The following is a 9,236-nucleotide window of genomic DNA, read 5'->3' as shown; positions in this document are numbered from 1 at the left end:
TTAGTATGATGATCAACATCGACATAACGAATGTGAACGACTGTTGATTATTTTAATAAAAATAATAATATGTCACCTATATTTTTAACGGTAAGTTACAAGGCAATAACGCATGCTGTTTTTAAAAATATATTTCGTTTATAAAGTGTGCAGCATTCACTAGGTATATGAATTGTGGTTGGTTTAGTTTTATATGTTCATGTTATACAATTATTTGAAATGTTATTTGACTTCAGTTTCAAACTAACAAAAGCATTGGTAATTTCTACAATTGTAACAATGTGCATGTTAACATACTAAAGCAATCTTGTGGTTCAAAAATAAATGTTGAGATGATTTTTGACATCTTTACGGTTGCAAATTTATCAACATAATCGTGGTTTATAAGCCGAATGGATACATTATAACATCAGTAATTGATAACAATATATATAGGATCCTGCACGAGTTGTCATATCATATCATATTTTATTAAACGAGTTCAGGACTTTTGTTAGTAATCGAGCTTTTGTCGAGCCTACTAACGAATTTCCTGGACGAGTTTAAATAAAATATGGTATAAAATGGCAACGAGTGTCAGATCATTTTTATCACATGCTTTTAAATGAGCACATTACATAAATATCTACGCAAAAATAATAAATCCCGAATGTTGTTTAGATTTCGTGACGTCATTTGACGTTGCAACGTCATTTTCGAAAAATAACAAAATGCTATTGGTCAATCGAACGAAATGAAAACGCTTAAAAAGTATATTACACATGTGTAAGATAAAACTATTCGTAATGGTAATATTGCATGGGGAACATGGTATGGCATGTGATACATATCAATAATAAATATCTGAATAAATGCGTAAATTGTCAATACTTGTAAGGTGCTTATATGTAAATTATATTTATTCTCACAAATACTAACGCGAAAAGTTCACAGTTTGAATTCAAATGCAAATTCACTCAGTTGTATATTTTCTTTGCTCGAAAATATCCACTTTCTTATATGCTTTATGGCTTAAAAATACATATGTATGGTTCTACAGGCAATCTAGTGTAAGCCTCTCTTCCCGCCCTGTCTCTGTTTGCTTTACATACACAAATATCTCGGTATTGCCGAACATAAATGTGACCTCTTTTTCCTGCATGTGGAGCGGAATATCTTTATTGTTCTCTATCCATAATGTTCCAATGCGGGTACATCCAATTCCGGTAATGTATTTAGGGTTCTCAGAAACAGATTTATAGACCGCAATGACAGAGACTGAGGAAAGTGGTGTTATAAAGTGTGTCACACAGTGATTAACTGGTATCAAATCGTTAGCTCTTACAAATATATGAAAACAATTCTCGACTTTCCATTTACCATCTACAAAAATTAAGTTCTCTTTTGGATGAATGGTTTCATCAAAATCGTCGTAAACTTCAATTCCATATGTGTATTTCAGCACACGTGAAGAAAAAATTTGCGGGTTCTGTCCAAAAATAACAGCGCCTTTTACAACTGCCAAACCTGCTTCAGGAGGAACTATCAATTTTCGGTTCTTCAATTCTTCTTTAAGTCTTTTTTGCACATATTTGCATTCTGCAAATCCCCCGACAAGCATTATCGTTTCAATATCTGCAACTACGTCTTTCTTCATAAGATGGTTAAGTTGCTTAATAAGCGGCTCGACAACAATGTCAAACCATCCCTTTACAGTTGCTGGGTCAATCATTATTCTGTCTCCTTTTGTTTCTCCAGATTGATCGGTTTGTTTTCTTTTGTCCTTAGTGATTTTTAACAATGCGTGCGGTAACGTGAGCGTTAAACGAGCGGAAATAATTGAATCGACTCGTTTTTTACTTTCAAATGTTCTCAACAGCTTATAGTAATCATCTAGATTGTTCTTGCGTAACTCTTCTATTACGCCATTTCCGAGTACCTTTTCTAAGTACTGATAGAACTGTTCGTCGACTTTGACACCACCCCATGCCCCGCCACTTGGTTGGTGTATCAACTTGATTGCATTGTCTGACGGTCGCTCGTGCACTGTTATGTCTGCCGTGCCTCCTGGAAAAATAAGCCAAAACAAGATACAAGACCTTGTCACTAATCCAGTATTTAAACGTTTAAATCCCCAAAGTGCTTCAGTTTTTATAATTGTGCTACCAACATACACACATTGAATCCTATACCACTATCCAATCTAATGTTATTTTGATGAAACAGGCTATATATAAATAGTACGAGTTTGCTTCACCCGATATTCCCTAAACGCATGTTTGAGTAAGCTCTTCATGTAATATATACATATAAAGGCACCATATTTTGTGCAATAACCGTGTTCGAATTCAAAATATTACATTATAAATATTTCTGTACTTTAAGTACTGGCATTGACCCGACGTAACCAAAATTCACTCTCACGTAAGGTATGAATAAACAGAGACTCACATACTAATTCAGGTATAAATCAGTAAAATACCTTCATCAAACTTAAGCCATGGAACGACAACGTTTGGTTTTACTTATAGGTCCGTTATAGCCTACCGGAGGCCGGAAAATCTCAGGGACATATTTGTGCATTCCCAAATAACACCCGAAATTGAAAAATGTCTAAGTGAGTAAGTCCCATGAAACACTGATTGCTTTTTGCCAAACATGCAAGATCATGGAACCAACACTGACATTCAAGGATATATATCAGGCGCCGTTATGTCTATCAAGGATGCCTTTTACTGCAAAACAGCAAATGCATTAAACCTTATGACGTGTAATGTGTGCCACAAACAAGATGTTGATGAGACAAACGCATAAGCTTGCATAGGCCAATTTGGAAAACACTAACATTGAACAGATCCTATACCCGTCCCCAGGCCGGGGGCCGTGGGGCCCGCCCCCAGCAGGCTGTTGAGTTAGGATTTTTTTAGCTCATCTATTTTTTGAAAAAAAAATTTATGAGCTATTGTCATCACCTTGGCGTCGGCGTTGGCGTTGGCGTTGGCGTCGGCGTCGGCGTCCGGTTAAGTTTTGCGTTTAGATCCACTTTTCTCAGAAAGTATCAATGCTATTGCATTCAAACTTGGTACACTTACTAACTATCATGAGGGGACTGGGCAGGCAAAGTTAGATAACTCTGGCGTGCATTTTGACAGAATTATGTGCCCTTTTTATACTTAGAAAATTGAAAATTTTGGTTAAGTTTTGCGTTTAGGTCCACTTTTCTCAGATAGTATCTATGCTATGGCATTCAAACTTGGTACACTTACTTACTATCATGAGGGGACTGGGCAGGCAAAGTTAGATAACTCTGGCATGCATTTTGACAGAATTATGTGCCCTTTTTATACTTAGAAAATTGAAAATTTGGTTAAGTTTTGTGTTTAGGTCCACTTTATTCCTACAGTATCAAAACTATTGCTTTCATACTTGCAACACTTATTAACTATCATAAGTGGACTGTGCAGGCAAAGTAATGTAACTCTGACTGGCATTTTGACAGAATTATGTGCCCTATTTATACTTAGAAAATTGAAAATTTGGTTAAGTTTTGTTTTGGTCCACTTTACCCATAAAGTATCATAGATATTGCTTTCATACTTGGAACACTCGCAAACTATCATAAGGGTACAGTAAAAGGACAAGTTGCATAACTCTGGTTGTTATGTTTACGGGATTATGGCCCTTTTTTGACTTAGTAACTTTGAATATATGGTTAATTTTTGTGTTTCGATCCACTTTACTTCTTAAGTATCAAGGCTATTGCTTTCAAACTTCAAATACTTTCATGCTATCATGAGGTTACTGTACCTGGCACGTTGAATTTTACCTTGACCTTTGAATGACCTTGACACTCAAGGTCAAATTATTAAATTTTGCTAAAATTGCCATAACTTCTTTATTCATGATTAGATTTGATTGATACTTTGACAAAACTACTCTTACCTGACATACCACAATAGACTCCACCCAAACCATCCCCTGTGCCCTTCCCCCCCTCCCCCCTCCTATTTTTTTTTAAGATCATCTCACAAATGACCACCACACCCTCACACTATACCCCCCCACCCCACCCCCCAATTTTTTTTTGAAACGGTTAAAAAACACAAAAATTTATTTTTATTATTTTATGTTAGAAATACTGTCCAACCATCGCACCCAAAAATCCCCCCCATCCCCCCTCCCCACCCCCCCACCCGAATCCCCCCCTATTTTTTTTTAACATCATCTCACAAATTACCACCACACCCTCACACTTTACCCCCCCCCCCCACCCCACCCCCCCCACCCCCCCCAATTTTTTTTTTTTTTGAAACGGTTAAAAAACACAAATATTTATTTTTTATTCTTTTATGTTTGAAATACCGTCCAACCATCGCACCCAAAAATCCCCCCCCACTCCCCCCCCCCTCCCCCCAATTTTTTTTTTGCGTTTTTTTTCGCATTTTTGGAAGATAATGTTATAAATTCCACCCCCCCACACTATACACCCTCTTCACTCCGCCCCTCCCTCCTTTGTGATTGAAAATGAGTGTCCCTTCACCTTTAAAAAGAAAATAGATGAGCGGTCTGCACCCGCAAGGCGGTGCTCTTGTTTTAAATAATGGTTCTTCTTCAAATTGTTCTTATGAAACGGCCAATAGAACACATTCCCTCAATACAAAATAGCAGATGTGTTTTATTTTCTCTGATAAACAAGCGGATTAGCGCTCGCCATTGGTGATAAGCCTCAAGGCAATGTTTTCTTATCGCCTTGTTCCTGAATGCTTCATCTATCGATGTGTGATGTAACACGTATTTTGATTGGCCAATGAAAGAGAAGCAGCAAATGGAAGCAGCTGATACAGACAGTTTAAAACAAATAATGTTGGGAGCAATTATAGCTGTATAGATACTCGCTAATTTTTGAACAGGTAAGTTTCTTTGTCTAAGTCCAAGGCCCATAACTTCGCAAAAAAAATCAATGGACTGGAACGAAACTCACACTTAATCTGTAAGTCATGTTTGTAGAATCAAATATATCAAATAAATCAGCTCATTATCTTAAAGTGTTTTGAAAAAAAAATCCGGAAAATGAAATGCCGGACGGACAGATGGCCGGAGAGTCCAACTGCTATGTGCCATTCTATCGGAGGCATCAAAACCAGCTCAATATATGAAAGAGTTGCGTAAAAAGCCTCCGGAAAACGGTTATTGTAGAGAAAAGTCAAATGCCCATAACTTAGACAAAAATAAATAAACATGAATGAATTTCACACTTCATCTGTAGGTCATTTATGTAGACTCACATACCAAAAATTAGCTAAAGATCTGAAAGCGCTGCGTAAAATAACTCCGGAAAACGGTTATTATATAGAACATCTCCAAGCTAATATAATGTTAGAGTTGAAGATGATTGTAATGGTGTATGATGGTGAAAGTAAAATTGAATAGTTGATGGTTAACATTTTATAAGGAATTTACTTTAAAACTGTAGAGGAGGGATGAATTCAAAGTGAAAAAGCTAGTATGGTTTTATGTCAGTCATACAGTATAAAACATTTCTCAATAAAGGTTTTTAATTTTTCAACGTGTGCTTTCCTTCTACACCAAACATTCCTGACATCTAAAGCCTTTAAAGGTGCTGATTTACTTCTTATATTCCATATATTCATATCACAAAATAAGTTTTACTAAGTCGAGGCCACGGGATACATAAAAGAGGAGTGCAAAACTAATAAAAGAGGTGTGCAATTTAAAAAAGAGCGGTGCATTACATACAAGAAGGGTGCATTAAACAAGAGCGGAGATAATTTTAGCTCTCTCGTGGCCACGAGTTAGTCAGCCATTCAAATTTTGCGTAAAATGTGCAAATATTCGGTACGCATATATATGACTGTGATGATTACTTTCCTTGGTATAAAGATAACCATGAACGACCATATGGAACACGAGTTAGCTAACTTAAAGTCGGAATCTCGAGATAGATAACATTTTCTCCTCTTTTGTTGGTGAGTACTTCCCTTTGTATAAGATCACCATGAACGACCATGTGGAACAATTTGATAGGCTGACTAACTCGTGGCCATGAGTTAGCTTAGTCGGGATCTCGAGATAGCTCCTCTTTTGTTTAATGCACCCTTCCTTTATTTACTTTACCGCTCCCTTTTTAATTGCACTCCTCTTTTATTTAGTTGTGCACTCCTCTTTTTTCTATCTCGTTGCCACGAGCTAGTAAGTCGTGGCCTCGAGTAAATGTGTCGAGGCCACGAGATAAAAAAGATGAGTGCAATTAAAAAAAAGGAGTGAATGTCACCTCTATGCCTCCGTATAAACTCATATCTATATACACCCTTAAAGATGACGTATAGTCGAAAGCGCTAGGGTATAAGATACATACTTTATAAACTGTTTGAACAATTTCTTTCTCATATGTACGTCTGCATGCGATCTTTATGCATGAACTCGAACAGTTTCAACACAATAGCTCTATCTTAACTCAAGTTATTGTGCGGAAATGTTTCGTTTCTAGCTAAAATCGAAATGTTTTAGTACCAGATACAATTCGTAGATACGAGATTTTTTTGTTAGTGTCATATATCACTGTAAATTTGTTATTGAGATTGTCATATTATTTTTTTTAATATTGGCGTTTAAGAATCATCTGTGAACAAAATCATGTTTCCAGTAATTGAAGATCTAAAAAAAATCCTTGAAAGTATGGTCTGGAAAACCACGTTGTTATGATAAAGCCTTAATATCTGATATTTCTGGTTTTATTTTGTAATAAATGAAAGGACCCTATAAGCTATTGCAGTGAACACTATTCATCATTTAAATAACGTTATATATCGTGATATAAAATATTGATGGTTTTACATGTAATAGTATAGTATTTTAATTGAACGGAACATTTATTTCCGATTTTAAATCAAGCATGGTTTACCTCCTAGGTCAATCACAATGTATCTGGACCCAATTAACTGCTCAAAATCGCTTTTATAATGCAGTGCACACCACAAAGCTGCGACTTCTGATTCAAAGGCCAACATAAGTCTCTCGTTGTGGATGCCTGCCTTTATAGAAAAGGACATATATATCAAATCGCGATAAAGTAGGATTATTTGGCGATGCAATGTAAAATTGAATGTTATTTATGACTTTTAAAAGTGCATGTAAAAGGTCTTAAAGGTATAAAGTTTGTTCGACTCGGTATCATAGTAAGATGGGAAATCTAGAGACGTGGTATTATATGTTTGATGCGTAAACACTAAAATGCTTATGTATGCGATGTTACATTTGTTTCTACAAGATCGAGTCCGTAAATCGTAAATGCAATTTAATTTTGAATGATAGTGCAACGGAGTTGACCCATTTGATTTATTGTGTAGAGGACCATCATACCCATATAATTATAAATGAAATAATATAAGACTTCCACATTTTGTTGTACAATGTGATACTGGGCCATTTGTGTCAATTTTCATCAACATGTACCATGGACATATGACAATATTACACAAATACGAATTTTTAATGAATATTGATAAATATATCTTGCCGCGAAAAAAAAGGTTTTTGCCTGATCTTTGAGTTAATAAAAGTGTCAACTTTTAACTAAACAATGAAATACAATATTATTTAACATTTTTAATATATATATATATATATATATATATAGATAGATATATATATATATATATATATATATATATATATATATATATATATATATATATATATATATATATATATATAGATATATATATATATATATATATATATATATATATATATATATATATATACAATGCATCAACAATCAATCAATCTAATTCAATGATTTATATTTATAAAGCTGTTGAAATTTTAAAAAGAGAAATAACTATACTTTTTCTGCGGCCTCTCTCATGAATTGTGTTGCCCCAACATCCCATATTGCTAGTACGGTAAGGACAATTTGTATATCGCTTTCTTTTATATCGGGTGTTTGGAGTTTGATTGCTTCAAGTAGTTGATCTTTTAAATACTCTATCGACATGGCGAAAATTGTAATCGCAGGATAGTATCTGCCTTCAATGTCTTCCACACACATGTACCGGGACAGATTCTAATGAAAAAATATTTGTCGTCATTGATATTAAAGGCTCTATAAAGGTCACAAATCCAATTATTATGCATATCAACTGGTCTAAGTTTTACCGGATTTCAGTTACTCTTGCATAAAAACTGCTAATAACAAAGCTTAGGTACAACGTTGTCAAGAATTATGGAGGATAAACCCGTTTCATAATTGGAAGAATGTTTACATTTTTGCAACTAACGTTATGTGTAGCCTCAGAGCGTTGACATATGCTAAAAATAGCCGAAAGAAAATTCAATTTTAATTCTATTTTAACAACTTTTCACCAGCAGAAAATAACTTATTAGATCACTACGAACGTTTTAACCATTTAGAAAAAACCTTCTTTGTGAGTGATACCGGAAAACGTTAAAAGTCATCGTTATATTTTTTGGTGACCTGAATCACTTTCACTTTCTCTTTCGCGAGTAAACAGCGATGTAAATAAACTGATTGTTTGTAAACACAATTGACGTGGAGGACACTTTATTTTGAGCTCAAAACAAGTTGTATTGCTCATTTTTTATTATTATGTCCAATAACTCGTATATATTGTTTTTTGATGACCTTTATAAATAAAATATGAAAAAAATATTTAAAAATATGTAAATAATAACGTATCTTCACCTTTATAGAGCCTTTAACACTCGAAGATAAACATGATGATAGCAATTTAAATATGACCATCACACGTATATGTATTGTGCATTCATATTTGTAATATATATTTTACATTACAGATAACAATTTATTAATATCAGTTTTAAAATTGTATGTACTCTATATTACCTTATTTTCGTGAAGAATCATTTTAAAACGTCTGAATAGTCTCCAACCAGTGTGCTCGTTGTCTTCTACTAGGCGAGAAAATTCGTCTTCGGCCACAAATCCAAATGCGTGAAACTTTCCCTCGGGGTCAAGAAGTAGGCTTGTTGGTGTTTTCAGTGAAATGAGACTTGCTGAAGAGTCGTTCGAATACCACGGCTTATTTGCTTTGATAGTGTCCGCCTCGTTCTCATATGAATAAGCATAACCGCTATAGGTCGTTCCAAAGTCAATCGCAGCCACGACCAGAAACTTACTTCTTGGAATCTTTGAGTTGGTTATCACAGTTTTTCTGGAAATGACATTTGGCGGTAGTCTAGCGCTTCCCTAAAAT

At 34.8% G+C, this 9,236-nt stretch overlaps 1 protein-coding gene across 1 annotated transcript; it reads right to left on the bottom strand.

Annotated features, from left to right (window-relative positions):
• Positions 1 to 1,033: 1,033 nt before the first annotated feature.
• On the bottom strand, positions 1,034 to 7,996 carry LOC127852635 (heat shock 70 kDa protein 12A-like). Its single transcript, XM_052386589.1, has 4 exons — positions 7,847 to 7,996; positions 6,902 to 7,031; positions 1,507 to 2,046; positions 1,034 to 1,257 (listed from the first exon to the last, which is right to left on the bottom strand). The coding sequence occupies exons 1-4, from the start codon at positions 7,994 to 7,996 to the stop codon at positions 1,034 to 1,036; spliced, it is 1,044 nt and encodes a 347-aa protein (XP_052242549.1).
• Positions 7,997 to 9,236: the final 1,240 nt, after the last annotated feature.

The sequence above is a fragment of the Dreissena polymorpha genome, chromosome 12, assembly GCF_020536995.1.
Source record: "Dreissena polymorpha isolate Duluth1 chromosome 12, UMN_Dpol_1.0, whole genome shotgun sequence".
Lineage (NCBI taxonomy): Eukaryota > Metazoa > Mollusca > Bivalvia > Myida > Dreissenidae > Dreissena > Dreissena polymorpha.
The sequence above is the reverse complement of the archived record's forward strand: the minus strand, read 5'-3'. Positions and strand labels throughout refer to the sequence as shown.

Excerpts from the sequence above, each read along its gene's own strand:
- LOC127852635 (XM_052386589.1), bottom strand. The coding sequence starts at position 7,996 with ATGTCGATAGAGTATTTAAAAGATCAACTACTTGAAGCAATCAAACTC. Across the intron at positions 2,047-6,901 it reads CATTGTGATTGACCTAGGAG|GAGGCACGGCAGACATAACA; the intron begins GTAAACCATGCT and ends TTATTTTTCCAG. Across the intron at positions 1,258-1,506 it reads GATAGTTCCTCCTGAAGCAG|TCTCTGTCATTGCGGTCTAT; the intron begins GTTTGGCAGTTG and ends CACTTTCCTCAG.